The sequence below is a fragment of the Lagopus muta genome, chromosome Z (assembly GCF_023343835.1).
Source record: "Lagopus muta isolate bLagMut1 chromosome Z, bLagMut1 primary, whole genome shotgun sequence".
Lineage (NCBI taxonomy): Eukaryota > Metazoa > Chordata > Aves > Galliformes > Phasianidae > Lagopus > Lagopus muta.
Window position 1 is genome coordinate 19,533,971 of NC_064472.1, and position 23,854 is coordinate 19,557,824.

At 38.2% G+C, this 23,854-nt stretch overlaps 2 protein-coding genes and 1 long non-coding RNA gene across 7 annotated transcripts in view; 2 read left to right on the forward strand and 1 right to left on the reverse strand.

Annotated features, from left to right (window-relative positions):
* Positions 1-23,854, reverse strand: part of PDE4D (phosphodiesterase 4D) — a 582,076-nt gene that overhangs the window by 389,005 nt on the left and 169,217 nt on the right. For 2 of the 4 annotated variants that reach the window (XR_007373932.1, XM_048931459.1), the window contains exon 1: positions 208-605. The exons of the other annotated variants lie outside the window; for them this stretch is intronic. Coding sequence is in view for 1 of the 2 variants with exons in the window: in XM_048931459.1 (XP_048787416.1) it covers positions 208-605 (398 nt within the window). In the remaining variant the exon portion in view is untranslated. Of the gene's footprint in view, positions 1-207; positions 606-23,854 lie in introns of those variants that run through there. 4 annotated transcript variants of the gene reach the window in all.
* Positions 1-23,854, forward strand: part of LOC125686905 (uncharacterized) — a 307,235-nt gene that overhangs the window by 212,613 nt on the left and 70,768 nt on the right. The window lies entirely within an intron of this gene.
* On the forward strand, positions 43-21,135 carry LOC125686911 (uncharacterized). 2 transcript variants are annotated; one of them, XR_007373940.1, is made up of 7 exons: positions 43-317; positions 1,134-1,344; positions 1,957-2,065; positions 5,578-5,632; positions 6,988-7,144; positions 7,358-7,392; positions 9,901-21,135. It is a non-coding gene; the product is annotated as an uncharacterized LOC125686911 (long non-coding RNA). The 2 variants fall into 2 exon arrangements; XR_007373941.1 differs by having other exon boundaries at positions 6,991-7,144.

Genomic DNA, 23,854 nt, shown 5'->3' on the forward strand with positions numbered 1-23,854 from the left:
GCGTTGGCTCTTCCACCCGCGGACGGGTGTGTGCGGCGCGACGTGCCGACGGACCTGGCATCCCGGAGCCCCGGGCCCCGCCGCCGCGCCGCGTCCTTTCCCTCCCCTCCCGCCGCCCAGCGCTGTTCTCGGGGCAGCGGCCATGGCGGGCGGGAGAGCGGTCCCCGCTGCCGCCCCCCGCGCACGCACGGACGAGCCCTCTCGTACCGTCTGAGCCCCTGGAAGGAGGAGGGCCAGGACATCCGCGATTTCTTCAGGCCGGGCCGGTGTCCGGTCTCCACGGCGTAGGAAGCGCGGTCCATGGCTCGGCAGTAGAGGTACCGCTCGGTGTCCGAGTAGCCGCGGTGCCTGACGCGAGCCCCGGCCAGGCAGCGGCCGCGCGAGGCGGGCGGCGGCGGCGGCGGCGGCGGCGGCGGGCCGGGGGGCGGCTGGTGCTGGAGGAAGTGGTGCTGCCGCAGCTGCGGCGGGTAGTGCTGCTCGTGCCGCCACAGATGCTTGGGGGCTTGGAGGCTAACGCTGCCGCCGGCGCCGTCGCTGCCGCCGGCGCCGTCGCTGCCGCCGGGCATCGCGGAGCAGCCGCTGCCGGCACCGCGCTCTCCCTCCATGCTGACGGCCGGGTCGGGCCGGGGCGGCGACGGCCGCTTCCTCGGGCAGCGCCGGTGGAACTGTGCTGAAAAGTTGGACAGCTCCTGCCGCGCCGCCCCTCGCCCGCGAGTGGGAGCGGCGCGGGCCGCCGAGAGCTCCTGGCCCGAGGAGGGAGGCGGGGAGGAGAGGAGGAGGAGAGGAGGGGAGAGGAGAGGGGGCTGGCTTCCCGCTCGGAAATATTTAAAGCCGAGATGGAGCCGAAGAGGGGGAGAGCGGAGCCGGGAGCGGGCGGTGCGGTGGGCTCAGTGCGGGGCTCTCCTCGCCGGAGCAGCTCTGCCCTCCTGGGACTCGGCCCCTGCAGGCGGCCGCCGGCGTTTCGCTACCGGTCAGGCGTAACTCCCGCCCGGGGGAGCACGAGCTGCAGAGACGGCAAGTGACAAAGTTGCTCGCGCTCGGATTCACTGAGAACTTTGCGGTGGGTTATAAATGGGTTGCTACTCCCTAAACTCCTCCTCCCACCACCCTGCTTTCAATCTTTGGCATATCAGGTCCAGAAATCGGCTGTTCCCCGACTTGAAATCATCGCCCGGTCTGCCATCTTCCCCGATGAGTAAGCTCTCTCCCTCCTGCAAGTAATACTGGCTGTAAATCAATGCAAGAAAGGTTTAATTATAGTGGTGCTGAGCCTACAGAGATGCTCTTACATTTTAAACCACTAGTTCCAGGAGTTTGTGACTGCTGCAGGAATGACATTTAAAGGTAAAATTTACAAAGTGGGTGCTTAATCCTAAATAGTACTGTTAGTTTCACATTTTGAATTATTTTGCACTCATGTAGAATGAATAATCCAAAACTGAAGGAAGTTTTTGCATTAATTTATCTTTAAAGAGAAATTTATATTTGTCCTAGGTAGCAGTATTCTAGAACCTCACACTTCTTACTCATGAGAAAAATATAATCACTACACTCCTGACAAAACATGGAAGTGTAACCTGAAGGTGTTCATGTGAAAACGGTTAACAGGTAGTCAAGTCTTTCTACTGTATTTGCCAGAATATCAGTGCTAAACAAGAAGGCCTCAGAAAACTCTCACATGCCTCATTTCTCCAAAAAAAACTTATTTTCTTCCAACCACTGTTAATCTACTCATTAGACTGTTCTGATTAGCTTAATGCACTTCTGCTTCCTTTATCACAGAACTGGTATTGCCTTTTCTGTTCCCATTGCTTCATAGATTTGCAATCATACGCATCAGACATTTTTTTCTAAATTTCTTAATTTCTTGTAAATGGAAATGCATGTCTATGTCAACTGTTGAAGTGTTAATGCATTTTTCCATTCTCCATCTTAAAAGTCAGTCTTTCTTTCCAGACACGCAGAGTTCCTAAAATCAAGATTCAGTCTCTGAAGGTGTAAATCCTCACTTCTATTTGACAGAACTCCAACTCCTCAATTTTCAAAGCCAACAATACTGTCCTAGGTAATCCACCATCCCCTCATTGCCCTCCTAACTTTTGGTCTCCCCACCTAATTTCAGATACATTGTGATAAATACTATAAATACTTGTAAAGAACAACAGCACTTCCACTGACAGAAGCCAGAGCTTGAAATCACACATTTACCAAGCTTTTGGCCCTCTTGCTCTTTATCCAGTCACACCAGAATATTTTTGAACCAGAGACCTCCAATGCTGCCTTTTGCCCAGCTGGATCAAGATGTGGCAGTCCTGATGTCACACAGAAGGCAGAAAGACTGGAAGAGATGAAAGACTCATGTGGGACATGCAGAAAGAAATGTCCAAAATGAAACAAACCACTGGGAAAATTGCAGTGTAGGATATAGGCATATAGGAAACAAATCCACTAACTGACCTTTTTCCTTCTCCTTATAACCATTCTCTTATTGCAGTAAGACCATACTTCAGATTTTCTAGTTCCCTTTAGTCTCTTAAAATTAGACAGCTTCTCTGATCTCACTGCCATTTCACAGAGTCATAGAAATGCTCTTTGGAAGGGCCCTCTTGAGGTTGTGCAGTCCAACCTCCCACTCAAAATAAGACTATATCACCAAAACCAGATCACATCAGCCATGGCTTTGTTTCAGTTTCAAAAAACAGATTTTCCAGCCTCCATTGGAGAATCTTCTCCAGTGCTGTACCACATTTCTAGTGGAGAGGCTTTTCCTCATGTTATACCTGAACCTCCCAATCGTGGACCCTTGCTCCTCTGTGGAGTTCAAATTTGTTGCCTTTTGCAGCTACCCTTCAGGTAATTGTAGGCTGCTATTAGATGACCTTTCCCCTCCTCCACAGCAGACAAAACAACTCAGTGCCTTCGTGTACTGCTCACAGACCGCACTGTTCTTTAGGCCCTGAGATCCTGGTAACCCTGTCCTGGGCTGCAGTATTCAGCTCCAGTATCAGCCCCTGAAGGTAATGTGCTCATTACCAGCTGCCTGCCAGATGCTGAATCATCATTCTCCACACTTTGATCCCACCTTACAGCCTACTCATCCATTCCAGAATTCCTCAGCATCCAGATGAGAATGTTTTGGGGGGCTGTCTCAGTAGTCTTACTAAGCTGAAGCTTTGCTATATTCTCTCTTCTTCACATTTGTCTTTTCATATAGAAGGCAGGAAATTTGATTAAACATTATTTGCCCTAGGTATGTCCATAAACTGAGTAGCCCTAGCTGTCTACAGGTCTTTTGCATCTGAAAAAAGATTCAGATGTGTGGCTGGACCTTTCCAGCAACAGAGATGAGGCTGACCACTGTAGTACTTTGGTTCTTCTGCTTGCCTTTCTCAAGGATGGGGATAGCATTAACCTTTTCCCAACTATCAGAGATCTCTCTTAACCACCATTACTTTCCACAGATGATAATCACATTACCCTTTTGGCCAGTTGATCTGGTCCTATATATTTGAATTTATAAGGCAAGATAGTAACAATGCAATATTTTCAGAGTACACCTAATGTTTTAAAGACCAATTTGACAGATAATCAAAGCATATTACCAATTTAACTAAAAAATACTTGCTCCAAGAAACACAGAAAAGGCAGCAGTAGAAGTACAAGCTTATCTGCATTACATCCAAAAGCCAATGCTTTTGGAAGGAGAACAGAAAGTATTGTATCAGAATTCATCTGGAAAGGTACAAGAATTTGATTATGGGGATGGGAGAATTAAGGCTTCTTTTTGTGTTGTTGGTGGTAGTTTTTTTTTGTACAGAAGCAATACTGCAAGTGAGATTTGCATAAAATTAGATGTACTTTCACAAGGTTATCTTGCTTTAGTTTGGATTAGTAGTGTAAAATGCATTAGTGTATAGGCTGATGTAATCTGAGATAGGTTTGCTGGCAGACAGTTTTGTTAAGAGTTCATCCTTGCCAGTTTTTTTGCCTTTTTTCTGACAACTCAAGAAGGGAACCAATTAGACACATGGGTAGTCACAACATGTTATAAATGGACAATTTTTAATTCAGAATTAGTGAAGATTAATGAAGATTAATTCCGAATTCCAACTAGGACTAACCCACTCCTTCACACAGGCCACGGGGGATGACTTTCATTTCTTATGAATAAAAACTGATTAAGTCTAGCTATAACAGTAACTTTCTAGTTTATAAATAATTTCCTAATTTTCTTCATTTCAGTCTAGTGGACTTGCTTTTTCCTTTTTACTCACCCACTGTTTAAGAAACAGGTATGCTTAAAGAATATTTTTATATTAAAAAGAAAACAATATGGCTGTGCTATAACAGTAATCTTAATCCAGAATGACAGATACTGTTTTTAAAAAGCAATTTAAAATGCAGTTATAATCAGCCTTAGTTGACCACCAATTTAACAGATAACTAGAAAATCCAGCTCTGACCTGTTCAGTCTTATGCTGACAGTGATTCATTTAGTGGATTGTTTTAAGAATGAATAATCTTTTATTCCACTTTGAAACGCATCCTACATTTCTGCTACAGACAGAGACCCAAGTGAAATCCTGACAATTTTCATATGCTTGAAGTAAAGACCAGATAGCAAGCTAAGGCTGCAGGAGAGAGATGACTGGCCTGAATGCTTAAGACAGCCTGAAATCTTTCCTCTGCCACCTGTAACTCCTGTGTAGTGGACTTATACATGCGTACTCAACTCCAGATCACTGAACTGGGTTGCTTCATGGGTTTTGTAACTCATCTGGCACAAGTCAGTAGTCAGGTTTACACAGCAGCTTACAAGCATGGCATTATGATATTCAAGCACCCAGAGAGAAACTTCTTGAGTTTGCTTGGCTGCTGAAACAGGCGTCACAGGCTGAAGCCATGGAGTATTTGCAGTCAGCTTCAGTAGCTGGCTAAATTATGATTACTTGTAATGACCGTAACTGCCAATATACAAAATGATCATAAAGTGTCCATCAGTGAAGTAAACTCATTCATCGAAACTTGTGTAAAATAACAAAGGTGTAAAAGCAGACCATCAAGACTTACTTCTATTAACTTTGCAGAACTGTTTAATCTTACAGTTCTGTGGCTTTCAAGATCATCCAGACATAATGAAAACAACAGCTCAGAATTAGCTAACAAAAGATGATGAAAATCTTGACTTTGTAAGGCAAATTTGGTTTCTAGTCTCATTAGGATAGGAATTTTTGCTGATTGACATAGCAGATCTTTGAATTATGGCACCATAAAAACATCAAGAAAAAAACTGCACATTTATCCTATAGCTCAATTTTTTTTCCTTTACATAAACCTTTCAAGATCTTTCCAATAACCAAAGTTCAAAGATAAGTTATTTTAAATTTCTGTTAGAGTGAGACGACTCACAGTGTCATATAGAAGACAACTAGGATTACTTCTGTCCATTTTTTAAAAAAGTTAATTAAAAAAAATATATTTTCAGTAAGTATTGATTGCTACAGTGCCTATTGGAGAAGAATTTCTAGCAGTACTAAGATGAAACAAAGACTAATAGATATGCATCTGTTTTTGCAGCCTGAATCCTGTAATGGAAATTATCTCAGTTTGATACCTGTTCTCCCTGGAAAATGTAAGTCTAAATCATTTAAATTTTTACTGGAGTACCAGAATTCACGAATAAATATAACAGTAGCTGAATGTGTAGTTTCAGATATTGCAAATCGTTCAATCAAAGTCTTTAGTTTTTGTAAGGAATATTCCATACAATTAATATGAATACAAGTAAATTTTAAAAATTGAATATTTTGAATATTTTCACTTTTGAGATCAGTGGAAAATTGGAATTACCCCAATTACAGAGAAAAGGAAAAAAAAACAGCGGCCAAAATAAACTGCTCTCTCACAAAACATTGCAAACGAGTCTAAACCAAAAATATAATGAACAGTTTTGTCTTCTAGTTAGTTACCCAAGAATCTAATTTCTGCATAACTACACCTGGGAGATTTGTTTTCTCTCAAAGGCTGAAAGGAGGACAGTAAGGAGAATGAAGATTATATTCAGTTAAAACACACCTCACTAAGCTTAGCTCAGGACCAAAGGAATGATTTTATCTCTTTAGAAGCATTATCTGCCTCTTTGTTTGAAAGCTTCAAAACTTCTGTAAGCCTCCACCTACAGAAATTGTCAGTCTCTGAACAGAATTCCCATAGACTAATCAGATTAATTATTCAGAAGGAAGTATTATCCACATTCATTGGCACTACCTTTTCTCTCAAAAGCAGCAGATCACCTCTTCTTTGGTTATGCTGTTTTAACAGTTCTGACCAGTCTCCCACTCATATTTGTGAAATGATTCACTCTAAAAGACTAATATCCTGTTGGGCCAAGAGTTAGACTAGCTGACCAAAGAGATGATCACCTCCAATACAAAGGATATGAGAAGACGTGGCTCTCTCAAAGCCAGTTCAGTAGACTGAGTCAGGTTTCATTCGACAATGGTTTAGAATGAAAAAGAGAGATGCATGCACGTTGCAAAAGCTGATTGATAATTACAGCATCAGTTTGTTCCGCTTGTTCATATATTTTAGAATTAGTAATGGTATCATTCACCTCATCCCAAAATGCAAATAGGATATTCCTACCTGTATTTTATAGAAGTGGAAACTAGAATACAGGACAGTAGACACAATTAAATACCTGAATGTCACTCTCTATCATCCCATAATAGTTCTTCGTGCATTTTAAAAACAAGTGGATGACCAGTTGTGTATTAGACCAGTGTGCCAACCTACTTTCAGAACATTTTGTTCCTAAAGTGCAGAGTATTTACTCTTCCCTGAAAGATATGCTTTAAAGGAGACATGGTATCATTATCTAAAAAAAATAGAAAAATTTATTAATGATACTTATTGACAATATTTTTTATTGACAGTAATTTTTTTTTTCTTTTTTTTTCTTTTTTTCTTCCCTGGCTTATTTCACAGCAGAGTCCTCAAAAGTACTAAGTCTACTAAAGTCTCAATAGCAACAGAACATTCTACATTTGAGAGCTATAACTGAAAACGATTTAGAAAAATGCACTTTTTCTCCATTTTCCTGGAACTTGCCTAAGCCTCCTCACAGGAGATGGGAACCTTCCAGGTGAGTTGAGGCTTGAATGGGAGAGCTGCTGCTCCAGCCATAGCACCTATTAGACCTGTATTAGCACCTCAGAGCTCTCTGTGTGAGTCACATCTTAGCAGGCCAAGGTTCAACAGAAGGTATTATTTCATCTCATGAGAAAATGCCATTTTAGCTTTGTTAGGATTCTTAACCTTTCACACCTGTTTTTAAAAATGTGTCCTTGCTTTCCAGAAATCCGTGGAAAAATAAAAAGTAAAGTTCTGAAGGTAGGAATTTTGTTTGTTTTCCTATCTTTGTTTACCAGTGTTTTGATAATATTTTCAAGACACTGTACTAACAGTAGTAGCAGTAACAGTGCACTGGAAAAACTGTTGAGTCTCTCACTGCTTCAAAATGGTGCTGCAGTTCTTAACAGATATTTATGGTTTCGATGATTCAGTTAAGATAGGCAATTTTGACAATACAGAAAATAATTGGGGATGGTTTATTTTGTCTCTTCACTTTCTGGACTTGTAACAAATTGCAAACCACTACATTTTATTTTTGGCCTGAATATACAAGAGGAAATATTTGGGAAGCATGTTTTATATCTGCAATAGGAGGCATTCAAAAGTGAATGGAAATGTAACCTAGGTGGTGAAAATATTACGAGACAACAAGTCTAACTGGATGAGAAAAAACATTCTGCAATTTAAATAGGAAACTAATAATCTCCCCTTATTTCATAACAAAGATACTTCTGCACTGGTTTAAATGTTAATTTTTTTTTTGGTGTGAGAGTAAAGTGAGGGACAGACATTTGCATTGCCTGTCCAGGAACTGAACCAATGCTAAAGCAGCACCTAGGCTGGACGATGGCAGATTTTGTTCAGTGCTGTTTACCACTGATAATAGCTGCTGACATTAATCCTGACATAATTCAGTGCAGTGGCATTTAAGAAATTGTAGTGTGTTTTGCATAATTTTTTTCTGAGCTCTCTTAAGTCCAATTAGCTCAAATTCTGGAGACAGTGGACAGACATTAACTGTTCATATCAGAGTGGGTTTTTTTTAATCGTATGACTCATGAAACAGAAACACATTCCTGCTAGCAACCAAAAAGCAATTCTGTAGATCACCATTCTATAAATCAATTGAAAACATGAATTATTAAAGAGGAAAAAATTGAGTGTTTTAAAAAGTAAAGGTCTGATTAAATATAAAAGATGTTGTTAGATGTAGAACTACAAATCATAGCAAAAGAAAGTATTGCAAAAACATGCCCACATAAATCTCACATAATCTACTTGTAGAATTCACTTACAATAATCATGAACTTATTAACAATTGCAAATGGACAGTTATGGTAAGAGTAATACACTTGTTTCAGTATACATTCCTAAATCCTATTGCTGAGTGAAATTAACAATCAAAGCCCTTTTTTGTTGAATGTCTTTTGTAAAGCATGGACTCCAAAATTAAATTCTACTAAAATCACTGTTAACAGGATAAAAGGGAAATTAACCTAAAACTATATAATTATGCTAGTTTTGATCTAATACGTACTACTAATTAGCTAGACTGCCTTTCCAGTTCACAGACAGCTTCCCAGACGTAACTCTACTGCAATTTCCATTTTTGATAGAGATTTTTGGTGAATATAGTATTTCTCATTTTGGAAAAAAAAAAAACAAAAACAAAAGCAACCAACTTTAATTTCACTAGCTATCTAATCCCATGCCTTCCACACTTAAATATATTTAAAGTGCTTATTTTATTACTGTGCAAATGACATTTCTGAGTTTTTTAAACTCTCCCTGTGTTAAGACACAATTAATTCAGAGATTTACTTTTCTACAAGTGGACTTTGTATAAATACCAAATTAATTTCTAATATAAAGTAAAATATAAATGAACTCAATTAAAATATTTACTACAATACAAACTGCTGCACTGAGAGGAGGAGAGATAATGGCCTCACATTGCACCCAGGTACGTTCAGGTTGGATATTAGGAAAAAATTCTTCAACAAAAGAGTGGTCAGGCACTGGAATGGATTGCCCAAGGAGATGGTTGAGTCACCTTTCCTGGAGGTGTTCAAGAAATGTGCAGATGGTACTTAGGGGAATAGTTAGTGGGTAATAATGGGTGGTAGGTGGACAGTTGGGCTAGACGATCTTGAAGGTCTTTTTCAACCCTAATGATTGTGTGATTCTATGACTTTTAAAATCTGAATACAAATGCAAAGTTCCTTGTGAGCACTGATTTTGTTTCTTATAGAGAACACATATGCTAGAAGGTTGTTTCTTTGAATATATTAAAATGTCCATTACAAGAGCATAAAATTTCTATGAGTATTATATTCTTGTTCTGTATATTAAAGCACTCAATTCAATTATGCAAAAAACAGTAAGTGCAATCCAGCCACATAAAAGTGATACATCTTTAAACACAAAGCTATCCCTCTCCTCTTACCCATGTGATTTCAAAATTTGGGACGTGTGTAGGAACCATGTGTTTGATACTGGTACATAGGCGTAGCTAAAGCTTTAGCTTTGACTAGCCCAGTCAGATGCAGAACTTTACTAATGAAAAGCTGAGTTGACTAAGATGAAAAGTGTTTTTCTCCCACTAAGCTAAAAATGTCAATAACCTCCTACTTGGAGTAAAGAGCAAAGGCTAAGTCTATTTCAGAAGCACACTAAAAACCACCAGCTAGATTCTCGCTGGTGCTATATAATTACTGCATGTGAAAGAGTCTTAATTTTTTTTTCCTTGCTTGCCTTGATTTGCAGATGGAGGAGGAAACAACAAGGTATTACTTTCCCAGCTGGATAGCAGAAGAGCAAGAGAGGAGAGATTAAGCACAGTCAGCGCTCTTCCCACTTTCTCCTTTCTGCTGCTGTAGGTACAGCAGCAGATCAAGGGAAGCATAATTTCAGAGACAAGCTTTGTGGAGCTTCTTCTTTCTGTAGCAATAAGGAACAGCACTACTTTGATTCAACTATGTTTCCCAGGTCGTTTGTAAACAATACAATTACACAGCATTTTCTGATTGGAAGAATCACAAAGTGAGATTCTTGCCCATTCTGAACATTTCTCCAATTTATTTTCCACCTTCTCCATTAAGTTATTCATCTGTTCACATCAAGCAGAGGAATATGAGTGACATCCATTGTATTACATTAAGGTTACACTTGATCAAACATAATGGCTTCAGTTTGCAGGAGTGTAGAAGCACTTCATTCCCATAAAACTTGCATAGCATCAAAGCCTCTTAATTTTAATCTAACTTCTACGAACTGGAAAGCCTAAAGTTAAAAGCAAACCTTGTTGAAACCTAGTTTCACTCATTTCTCAAGGGAAAATCAGAAAATCATACTGGATCAACATTAGGAAAAAAATCAGAGGAAAAAAGGACCACATTGCTTAACCAAAATCCAAATCAGGTGAATTTTGCAATTTTTCATGAACATCATGTTGAATAAGCTAGAAAATTCAAAGCCAACTTTAACACTACTATTTGTAAAGACAGGGCTTTCGGACAAAATTGGATAAGATGCTTATTTAGAATTAGAATTCTTTGGCTGCTTTCTTTTACTGAAATAATATCTGAAACTTTTTACTCATTATCTTAGTTACTTTCCTAATTTCTAATGAGGGTTTTAATTACTCAGCACCCTCATGCATTTTGTATTCCCAATATTTAAGTTCTTTCAAGAAACAAAGACTACTAAGTATTACAGTAAGACAACTGAGCCATTATTTTTGGTGGAGGTAACCTTGAAATAACTGCACCGTAAGTTGGCACTTTTCTTTCAACTTCTCTATACTCTTCAAGACTCTCACATATGCTTTAACAGGTTTCCTCAAACAGGTTTCATCAAGAAAGATAGAAAGTAAAATTGGTTTTATAACAAGCTTTAAAATAGTGACTTTTCAGGAAGAGGACAGTAGGTATTTCAGTTGTCTCATTCCAGCTAGTAAGAAAGCAAGTGAATGGAAAGATAATGGTTCTCCAAGTCTCCTAAAATAGTTCAGCAGCTATTCCTTCTTTTTTTCTGTGTGTGTGTGTGTGTGCATGAGCATGCACGTGTAAAGTATCAGACCTACCAAACTTTGTTAGTGTGACTAATAGTGGTTAGTTACTTATTCAGAACAATTTTCAAGAGAAAATTACATTCTCGTGTACAAGATATTTCAATTATTGGACAGCCTGATTAACAAGTATCTGATATTTTGTCAGGCACAGAGCAAAATATACAAATCAAGTGCATTTAAAGTAATTTAATTAAAGTATGGAAATCTCGAACATCAGAAATCAAGTTTTATTTTAATTAGAAGGATAAGAGTCTGTGACAGGGGGGAGGAAACTCACAAGCAGTGTCCCTCAGGGATCGGTCTTGGGACAGGTGCTCTTCAACATCTTCATCAATGACACAGACAATGGCATTGAGTGCGCCCTCAGCAAGTTTGCAGACAACACCAAGCTGAGCAGTGCAGTTGATACATTGGAAGGAAGGGAAGCCATCCAAAGGCACCTGGACAGGCTGGAGAAGTTGGCCTGTGAAAACCTAATGAGGTTCAGTAAGGCCAAATGCAAGGTGCTACCCTTGGGTCAGGGCAATTCCAGGTATTTTTACAAACTGGAGGAAGATCTCCTGGAGAGCAGCTCGGCAGAGAAGAACTTGAGCCAGCAGTGTGTGTTTGCAGCCCAGAAGGCCAACTGTGTTCTGGGCTGCATTAAAAAAGGGGTGGCCAGCAGGGACAAGGAGGTGATTGTCCCCTTCTACTCAGCTCTTGTGAAGCCCCATCTGCAGAAATGCGTCCAGGCCTGGGAACCCCAATAGAGGAAGAATGTGGAGCTCTGCTAAGAGGAGGGCTGCTAAGATGATCAGAGGACTGGAGCATCTCTCTTATGAGGAAAGGTTGAAGGAATTGGGCTTGGTTAGCTTGGAGAAGAGGTGTCTCCATGGAGACCTCACTGTGGCCTTCCAGTACCTGAGGGGAATGTATAAGCAGTAAGGGGAACGGCCGTTTGCAAGGATGGATAGTGATAGGACAAGAGGAAATAGTTTTAAACTAAGCCAGGGGATGTTTAAGTTAGATATTAGGGGGAAGTTTTTCACACAGAGGGTGGTGACGCACTGGAACAGGTTGCCCAAGAAGGCTGTGGATGCCCCATCCCTGGAGGCATTCAAGGCCAGGCTGGATGTGGCTCTGGGCAGCCTGGTCTGGTGGTTGGCGACCCTGCACATAGCAGGGGGTCAAACTAGATGATCACTGTGGTCCTTTTCAACCCAGGCCATTCTGTGATACTATGATACTGTGATACTGTGAATCAGTATCAATCATTTTTCTGCATGATTTTTAAACAAATAAATCATAAAGATGTAGATTTTCTTAACAAGTGATATTTCCAGTAAAAGATTTTTTGATTATTGACTTCTCAGAATCAAAAATATTAACAGTTTGAATAGTAAAATGTGATTCGATATGTCAGTGGATTACTTATTACTTAAATGAATGGTAGAGGAGAAAGAAGCATTCATTAATGTGGGTAAGTGACTGTGAATATTACCAGTTTATTTTCCTATCTGTAACTCTCCAAAGTAAATTCCTTTATTGAAGGGTATTGACATATAAAAAAGAAAATATTATTTATCAAAATCATCACTTGTTACTTATTGTAATGGGATTCCAAGGTCACAGCCTGAACCAATGGGTGAGCTATGTGAGTACACGAGTACCTAGAGCAGGTAGGGGGGGTCTAAAGCCAGCCCTTCTGTCTCCATGATACTTCCATCTTAGTCATGCTCTAGTCCTCCTTTTCCCCTGCACCTCTCTGCTGCGATGCAACGGTACAAACGAGGAGGGTCACATTGCTCAGCTCGTCCTTTTCTCCAAACTGTTACTGAGACAGATGAGTTAATTCCCCTTGGATATCCTTTCCTATAGCACCTATTTCTCAAATAAAGTCTCTGTCAATGCCTTCTTTTGCTCTACACCTCTGAATTTCACTCTTGCTGAAAATATCTTCGTAATATTAATCTTTAGTTGCTGAGCTTAGCTCAGTTTGATTTGATAGTTTTCCATCTAGAACCACTAGGTGTTCTTTTGCTGCTGTCTTCATTTAAACCTGGATTGTTTAGCTCATATGTGTTACAAGTGAATGTCATTTGAACTGCAATATTTGCCTGTAGCCTGTACAATATATCAGTTTTAGTTATGCTCTGAAAAAATGGAATTCCTTGGCTGAAAATCCTTTCACATTTGTCAAATGAATCACTTGCATAAAGAAAGTACTGCCCTCCAGAGACAAATTTGAAAGTTCTCACAGGCAATTGTTTACACAGCAAAATGCAGTGTTTTTCACATTCCTTCTTTTAAAAAATGATGGAATGCTTTGATCTTACCACTCTAGTCGCACCCACAACTTCTCTTCAATCTTCTTTCCTCTCACCACTATTTTCAACTTAAGAGAAGTAGAGAAAGATAAAATGATTAAAAACTACTTTTCACTCCTTTAAAAAATGGAAGCTGAGATTCTGTTTGATATTTCCAGGGTTTATAAGCCCTTTAGAGATGCTAGACAGATTGTGACTATCCAAGGCAGCAATCACGAAGAAGAGATGCTTCAAAACTCTTCTCACAGAATCACAGAATCATAGAATAGTTTAGATTGGAAGGCACCTTTAGGATCATCTAGTTCCAATTCCTCTGCTATAGGCAGGGACACCTCCCCTCACCTGTCTCTCTCTCAAGCCAGAATTCACTAAAACATTGTTGCCCTACTTCACCTTCTAACTCGTCAGCAGAGACTCACAGAGACATGAACATTTGCCTCAGAAATTACTGCTTCTTTTACAGGTGACAACACACTGCTTGTAGCAACAAGGTCCAGTTAACATCTGAAGATGCTAAATTGTACTTGAAGATGGATTAAGATGGGGTGAGAGATATGGAAAACTGAAAGTGCTGTGGACAGGACACTTTCCACTAGACAAGTCTGCTTAAAGCCTCATCCAAACAGGCCCTGAACACTTCCAGTGATGCAACCTTCATAGTGTCTCTAGGCAACCTGTTCCAGCACCCTCTCAAAGAAGAATATCTTCTGAATATCTAATGTAAATCTATGTTCTTTTGGTTTAAAACTATTACCCCCTTGTCCTTTCACAACACTCTCTGATAAAAGTGTTCCCCTTCAGCTTTCTTGTAGGCCTCCTTCATATATTGTTAGGCATGTATGGTCTGGCAAAGTCTTCTGCAGGCTGAAAAACCTCACCACCCTCAGCCTTTCTTCATAGGAAAGGTGCTCCAGCTTTCTAATTGTCCTTACGGCCCTTCTCTGGGCCCTTTCCAACAACTCCATGTCCTTCTTATGATAGGGCTCCTGAGATGTGGTACTTCAGGTGGGATCTCACAAGGTCACGGAAGGTGACAATTACCTCCCTCCTTTTGCTGGCCATCCTTTTTCTGATGCAACTCAGGAAATGGTTGTTTTCTGGACCGCAAGCTCACTCTGCTTGCTCATATTCGGTTTTTCATTAGCCAATGCCCCAAATCTTTCTCTGAGGGCTGCTCTCAGTTCGTTCTCTGCGCAGCACGTACTTGTGTTTAGGATTATCCTGAACCTTGCACTTGGCCTTGTTCTTCATGAGCCTTGCAAAGGCCCAACCTCTCAAGCCTATCCTTGTCCCTCTACATGGCATTCCTCTAGCATGTCAGCCACACCACACAGCTTGGTGTTACTGGCAACTTGCTAACAGTCTCACTGTTCATGTCACTGAGAAAGATGTTAAATAGTTCTGGTCCAAATACATGCTCCTCATAGACACAACTCATCGTTCATGTCTGCCTACACATCAGGCTGCTGACTACAACACTATGAGTGCAACTATCTGACCAACTCCTTATTTACTGAGTGGTCCACCCACCAAATCTGTATCTTTCTATGTTGTGTGGGCCAATGTCAGATGCTTTTTACAAGTCCTGGTAGATGATATCAGTTGGTCTTCCCTTATCTACTAATGCTTTAATCCCTTTGTAGAAGGCCACCAAAGCTTTCTGGCACAGAACAATGAATATATTAATATCTATTAAAGAATAATTAAGTACAGGTTATTTTTTTTTCAATCTGCCAGCTAACATAAAATATGAAGCAATAAGATCTGCCCTCAATTTCTATAACTAATATAGATAGTTAATATTCATTAAATGCTGAAGGGAAAACAATCATCTCAATACTTCTTGATTTCTATGACTGAAATATAGTAGTGAGTAATGATTATAATCCACTTACTGCTTTAATTACTGAAATAATTGGTGACAGTAAATGCTGTCATAAATAGGGAATGTTAAAAAGTTACAGTTGAAATCATCAAGATTTTAAAGTATACAAGAAGACAATCTTTCCAATGGAAAATATCTGTACAAAACTGGAATTATGGCAATTAAAAAAAAAAAAAGAAAAAAAAAACAATAACAAATGCATCTTTCACATATACTTATGACAGTTCCTTAATACTACTTGTTACTTCACTAATACTCATTTATACATATATATATACAATACATACATTTTCTTAGCTGTGACACAAGATAGAAAAGCATAGCTTTTCCTTGAGATTTCTGTCTGATTGTGCTTCTCACCAAAAAACTTACTACAATTACTGCAATCCTGATTTACAAGTTCAATTTTCTGTGGTTTTTAGGGTGACAAGATTTCTCCAAATATCTTCAGAATTTTTTACAGCATGTAGGAGAAATTTCTGATGCTATTTTTAAGCTATTTGTATTTCTTAAAGTTATTCTAATTTATAAATAAACAAACCAGGTAAAACTCACTGAATCCCCTGTGTGAAAGCTGCCAGTCTTACCTCCTGGCATCACAAATGATTAGCAAAAACTTTTGTTCTTGGTTTTCTAAAATTATTCAAAGCCAGAAGGGAACACCCAAAACAATTCCTCTCACTGTAATGCTAATAGCATCTCACGAATTGGTGCAAAAGGCAGTAGCAGTTGTTGCTGCTGTATTACAGGTTTACCATGAATATAACTTCTGTTATCCCATCAGGGCTCATTACAAAGCACTCTACGAAAGCTTCTCAAATTGCGTACACTGTCTGTGCTGGCTGAGACTGAAAAATGTTGCATCATCAATTGTAGTGCAGCTTTTCACAGGTGTAAGATAAATTAAAATTAAAAAGTTTTAGGCGTGGATCTCTCTAAATACAATTGTTTTTAGCTACTTAGCTACCTGTGGAATTTATCAAAACAAGAAGAAACCTTAAATATTCTTAGACAAATTGCAACTTCTACAATTGTATTCCAATTACCCTTGAAATACACGCTCTCTTACTTCACAATCTGATTATATTGGGCTGTTCCTACACAGTCCTCTAAAAATATCTTGAAAAAGTTAAGTTTATTTTTCTGGATCCTTTATTAGAGGCCAAGAAGGTCTACTGTTCATCTTTACTTTTCAATAGATTGTTCTTGCTATTATTTTTGACAGTTGGGGTTGTTGTGTTTTTCTTTGTTTGTTTGTTTGTTTTTTCCCAGATTGGACATCAGCGTGTCTGAAAGATAGGCAGAATAACCTAATATTGGACTTGACTGTCCTCAAGCCTACTGAAAACTCATACAGCTACCAGCTCCTAGCAGTTCCTTACCATTCTCAGAAAATGCATATTTCACATCTGTCAGCAAGTACATACTTCATCTGTAAATGAAAGCACATATTTCTAACAGTAAGAAAAGAATAATAAATGGTGCTCCAGCACAGCCTGTAATTGAAATGCTACTTATTTGAATTGGAATTCAGGATGCTTGGGTTGTATTCAGGACTGCAACAGAGATCCTAAAAAGTGCAAGAATCACGATTCCACTACTCACTGGAGCATTCGGCAAGAGGAAAACTCCAGAGAGACAAGGCCATCAGAAGCTTCTAGTACATATGCAGTATTACTCACTGTTGAAAGCTCTGTCTCAAGTACATTCGTGTGCTTTTTGGCACACATTTTTAGTTATTAAGTTAAACTCATACTTTAACTCTTTTTAAAAACTTCTACAAAGTAACTAGGCTATAGTTTATCCATGAAATAAATGACAAGCATCATAGGCATTTTAATGAAGAGCCTAGAGATTTTTCAACTATCAGAGAAATCAACCTTTGTTATTTTATATTTTTACCCTATTAGTAAGTTGTGGGTTTTTGCTTGTTTGTTTCTTTGTTTGTTTGTTTGTTTGTTTGTTTTTCTATACTTCGTTCAGTTTTGGTAATTTCCTCTTTTATGACAATTAAAATACTGAAATTCTAAAAGTTTCTAAATCATTGTTTACTTTAAGCTAAAATGTCATTTAAACTTAAAAGAGAAACTTTTAAGATGTTTTTTTTCCCCTCCGTATTCAATTAAGGCTAAATTTACAGAGTCGTCTCCAGAGGAAATCCAGACTGCTGATGACTTTACATTAATCTCCCACACAGCTTTTAGTACTTTTGTGTAGGCCGCATCTGCCCCCATTTAATTAAACAGGGTTTTGCCACTGTTACTATTTGCAGAACAATCAGGCTTTGCAAGCATATTCTATATCAAGAAATTTTACCCTCAAACAAAAATATGACAAAAGTATAGTCATTGTCCAAATTTGTACTAATTAATCTGTGAACCAGAAAGCACAATTATACATTTGAATTTGATGAAGAGGAGTAATTGCTACCGACTCATGCATGCATAGTAAGTAAAGTATCTCATAAAAATATTTAGGGCTAAGGATTCTTTCACACATTTTACATTTTCAATTGTAAAATCAATTTAAACCTTTGACTGAGGAAAATTACTAAGGTGATGTCAAGTTTTACAACTGCTTATTGAAATATCTTACTGTAGTTCTCTCTGCACATATGAAAAAGATGTGCTTTTCACATCCGTATTTAAGTAGTTAGTTAATAATTTTTTTTTTCAAAATTGTACAGAAGTTTCTGTAATTTCATTGTAATAAAATGGCTCAGAAACCACAGTACTGAATATCACGTACATCCTTGATACATTTTTCTACTCAGCCTTCTCCATCAGAATGACCAGATGTGCTAAACTCAAGGCACACTGAATTTAGATCTTTCAATGAAGACAAGGAACAGTTGAAAAAAATGATAAGGAGCATGAAAGGTAAATCTGACTCAGTGAGAGACCAAGAAAAGCAGAATATGGATGACTGATAGATGTTTTGGACAGTGTCAGAGATTATAATAAATACCTGTAAGCATTAGGAAGATATGACCATCTGGAGCAGAAGGAATATGAGCTAGGATAGAGTAAGAGAAGGAAACTGAGGAAGGAAATTTTGCAGGAAGATTGCAGTCAGAGAAAGATACAACCTCTTCAAACTTTCCAGACAGTCATAAAAATCCTATTGCTCAAATACAAAACTAGGGAAAAAGAACTAAAAGTCCACAGTACTGACTTGCCCCCATTGAAAAAGTATCCATTTCTGTATGTGCAATGAATTTCACATCATATTTAACTATAAAAGTCACCAATAAACATTTATTTTCTGTCTCTTCCTGCTAGAGATATTCAGACATGTCTAGCACATTAGACCTGATAAGGCCACAGAGTACCATAATGAAACATTTTATTGTAGAGTCTTTGAGATTCTGATGCCACCTATTCAGACAGTGCTCATCATGAAACTGTTGCATTTAATCACCCTGTCACCTATACCAGAAAAGAGATGAGAATTACTTTGAATTAAAGAAAATTATAGTTTAGAAGAGAAGTGACAAAAAAGAACAGAATGAGACCATTACATAGCCATTACACGAGATTGCACAGAAACTTATTTTGTTGAAAGTGATAGCAGTAAACCAGATCTTGGTCTACCACATAGACTAGATCCTCTGATAAGGCTCGCATTTTATTTTATACTCAGAAGTTCAAGCAATAGACCTCAGAAAACACCTCAGAAAACTGGTTCAATTTTGGAAAAGAGACAGAATTACAGTCTTTCATTGCTTGCTGTTCTGTTTTCTTTGCTGTAACAAGAAATAAAAATTAATCTGCCTATATAATTTTGCAAGCTAACTTTAAAGTTCTTTCCTATTATTTCTATTTTATGTGTATTATTTCTTTTAAAGAAAACCATTCTAAGTAGAAATTTAATATATTTAAATATTAAGAGGCTCTGATCTGTTTACTTTTCAGAGAACTACCATCTAGACTTCATTTAAAATGAAAGGGAAAACCGTAACTAGGCTGTGTAAAAGAATAAAGAATGCTTTTGTTGCCTCAAAGTAGAAACAAAGTCAGTAGATACGTGAATATATTTAACAAACTTTTTTCAGAGCGTACAGTTGATGTAAATTACATATGTGGAAATCACTTTCTATGCTTGATGATTTCAAAGATCATTTTGACTAGGACTATGAAGAAATTAACTTTTAGTTGTTTCCCGAAAATCACATTTCTTCTATGTGTTCCAATGTGGAATATTGTTAACTGTCTGCTCTCTGTTTTTTTCTCAAAAATTTTTTAAATTTTTTATTCAAATTCCAGAGTGAGATTTGGAATCTGCATTTAACTCCATCATTTGCTATTAATATGAGCTGTTACTGGAAATATGTTCAAAAGACATATTACTAAATATAAACTTGGGCTCACACAATTTACCTGCATCTGTAACAGGAAAATATGTGGGGTGGTGGGTGAAAGATCAAATTCCTTAATATTAAAAACAAATTTCTTATCTGTGATTTTTAAGATATGCTTTATGCCAGAAGTAGTCAACATTACATCTAGGTTGTGTAAAATTTATTGCAGATTGCTTCTGTGTAACATGAATAAACAAAACAATAAACGAAAAAAAAATCTGTTCATGCAAATACATCATCAAATGAAGAACTATGTACTTCTAATGTTGTGGCATTCCTACCTAGCAATATCTTACATACATTTCTAATTGAATTTTCTGACATTTTAAGAAAATTTCTTGTGTACAATAGGAGGTGTGGCAAGGTCTTACTGTGTATATGCTAACATGCAACTGTATCATTATTAAAGTTATGGTTACTGATGGTCTGAACTCAGATGAAAATTCTGCATAATGGAAGAGAAAGAATGCACATTATGAACAGATAAACGATCTAGAAAAGAGAAACTCTTTCAATCTATTTTACCAAAGAATAACCATACCTAGCTAGATAAAGAGTCTTTCCAGACAACTTTCTGCAGACCACACTACCCACAAGCAGGTGCCTCACAAACAGGAATAGCAGGGCATGCAGAGCTGATAAGCTTGCTAAGGCAGACCTTTCCAAGTAAATGTTATTCAACAATTTTATTAATTTTATTCCCAGATTATTTTCTTAGTCAGGTATGTTTCAAGTTACATAAATACATTAAGACTATAGAGTAGCAGCCAGTGAATCATGTGTAACAATTTTTAGGTTACGTCATAAAAACTTTGTCTCTGCACAAGGTTATTAAATCAAGAGAGGCAAGGAGTATGACTACAGCAACTTGACTTATGCCACAGCCCACATCCTTTCTTTGGGCACCACCTTGCCATATTCACTGATTTAGAGGAGGAAGCTGTGAGAAATATATCACCTGTAATTGGCTTTAGTAGAGGTGATACAACTACTGTGCTCACAGAACTGTAGAAAGATTGGGTGATGAAAATGTTCAGAATTGCTATGCTTCTGGTTTGATTCTTTCTCCTGGGAATGCATTAACTGCTCAGATGCCAGGCAATGTTCTGCATACAACCACAAGAGATGGCTTTTTGCTGCTAGTCTCTGTGCGTTCCTTTGACTGTTCTCCATCAGGCCAAGACAAAATGGATGGAATTTTCCTAAAGGAGAGATTCACCTATAATTGCCAGCTGGATCATGTTCTGGAAATGATTCTCATCTTTGCATGCCTGTGACAGTCCAGTATATTTCTTGTTTCTATTTTTACATTGCTGTAATGGATAATTAGACACCTCCAAGATATCTCTAATATTGAATATAATATGAAAAGACAATATCCAAAGTGGGAAAAAAAAATAAATCCTTGTAAGGAAAATTCTGTGTGTCTCTCTAACAGGATAAGATTTCTTTATTTCTTTTGCTACCTCTATGTTGACATTACTATGACATTATGAAAAAGTAGACATTAAGATACTATTTTGTTAAGGACTTCTTTTTATACTGCACTTCTAATACTGAACCAAGAATGTGTGGCCTTGAGTTTGACTAACTGCCCAAACAAATATATCAGTAACTTAACTATTTTGATAGCTAATTGCTCAAAAAGAGACAATTGCTGAACAGTAAAAATCTCTTTAAAACTATTAACAATTGCAATACAGAAAGTAAAGCTGATCTTAGTAAGTTCCCTGACTTCCCCTAACTCACTGCAATTTTGACCAACTATAATTAGAAGCAACTTTTTCTTTTTGAGCTTTCCCTGCAGCATGAGCCATTGCAACTGTGGACCTTGACACCAGTAATAATACAGGCAGATATGCAAGCAACATGTGAATTAAGACATCAGTCAAGCAAGAATCATCAGGAGAAATTATTTAAAGAGATCACTTAGCAAATGACTAGTCTCTACACTAATAATCAAATCAACTACAAAAAAAGACAGTCTCTCTCACTATCTTTAACATACAATAGCACTAAATTATATGAATGCAAAAACAGAGAAGTGCCTAGACACATTATAAAATCTATTATGAGTGTAATAATAATTGAAAATTAAAATAGTATTTTATCATAAAAATCCTACATAATCAGCTCCTTCTACAAGCCAATGACTCATTCTCCTGTAGTGTTCTGGATACACTGCAATTAAGTATTCAAAAACAACTGCAGGATACCAACTTGCCTGAACAGGGAACTTCAGATTGAGCAAACATACAAAAAGGGGAAGTATAGAAGATGCAAGTAGAACCAAACTTCCAAGGAGGGAAATGGCTTTCTGAGAGTACAATTAGTATCCAGTTCAGCTGGAGATGAATTTGGTAACAGAGATGAAGGAGTAAAAAAGAACAAGAAAAGCAAAAACAGAAAACAAAAGAAAATGTAGGCCTACTGCTGAGTGGAGCAAGTAATCAAGAAGTGAATGACATGGAATAGAATGATGTATTCAAACTCTTCTTTGCCTTACTTTTACTGGTCTGTTATCCGGTTTCTCAGGTCATCATCTCTAGAAGAGATGTTTGAGGAAGTAGAGAGTACTACACAATGTAGGGAAACATTAAAGTCCTCCTTAGGTAAAGTGGATGAGACCATGCGGGAGGCACCCAATCTTGATGAGGAAGCTGATCTTTGTCCTTGTGAGGCCATGTTCTCTTTATTGTCTCAGAAAAATTGTGATCAGTAGAGGTCCCTAGTTATCTGAGAAGGTCTAATGATAAGACCATCTTTAAAAGAGAGAAGAGGACCTTGGGAGCTACAATCTTAGCTCAGTCCTGAGAATAATGTCATGCCAGTGCTCTAGGAGGTCATTTCCAAGCATTTAAAGGACAAGGAGAGACTGGCAACAGTCAGCATAAATTTACCTAGGGAAAATCATGTGTAATAGATTTGACTTCCTTTCATGACAAAATTCCTGGTTCTGTGACAGGCAGAAGCAGCAGATAAGTTTTTGACAAACTTTTACTGAAACCTTGTAGCCAAGCTGGAAAATACAGACTTGACAAATGAGACCAAAAGGCAAACAAACTACTCAGACCATCGGATTCAAATGATACTGGGCAGTTGTTCCAAATATAAATAGCAGCTAGGTAAGAACAGATATCTCTAGAAGTGAGTACTGGAGCTATGACTGATTAATTAGCAATGTGATTTGTACAGTAAGATGTCATGAACCTTCAACAAGTTTGCAGAAGACACCAGAATAGTATGAGGACTTGTTATTCTGGAAGGCTGCTATTCACAGGACCTTGGCAAGCCAGAAGAATGGTGAGAGGAACCATGCAAAGTTCAGCAAAGGCAAAAAATAACCCCAGCTCAGACTTTCATCTGCTGTAAACTTACTCTTTTAAAAGTTAATCTCCTAGTTGATGTGATAATTATATAAATTTGCAGTCAAAGATGATTATATATGTGTTATATTTTTTAATTGAATCATAGTATATCCTACGCTGGAAGGATCAAGTTCAATGTCTGACTTCACATGGGACAACCTAAAAGTTAAACCTGAGCATGCTGCTCAAGTGATTCTTGAACATCAGCAGATCTGAGCCCTGCTCCAGTTCCTAACCACTCTCTCTGTGAAGAACTTTCATGTAATATCCAATCTGGACTTTCCTTATGCAGCTTTAAGCCATTCTCTTGCACATTATCACTGGTCAATAGAGAGATTAGCACCTTTCTCGCCATTACCCTACATGAGGAATTTATAGACAACAGTATCCTTCAGTCTCCTCTTTTGTAAGTAGAACAAATGAAGTAACCTCTGCCATTTTTCAGATGTCATGCTTTCTAGTTCTGTCACTATCTTTGTTGCCTCCTTTGGCCACAATCTAATATTTTTATATCCATCTTGTATTTCAAAGCCTAAAACCGTGCAACAGTACTCCAAGTAAGATCACACCAATGACAAACAATTACTTCTTTTGACTGGTAATATATATTACATAGATACAGCAACTAGTAAGTCAGAGTTCCATGAAAGTAAGTCAGTGTGATACAAACTCAGACTTAATGTGAGTCCAGATGCATAACAGCAGCTAGGCATTTTAAAAATATGCAAC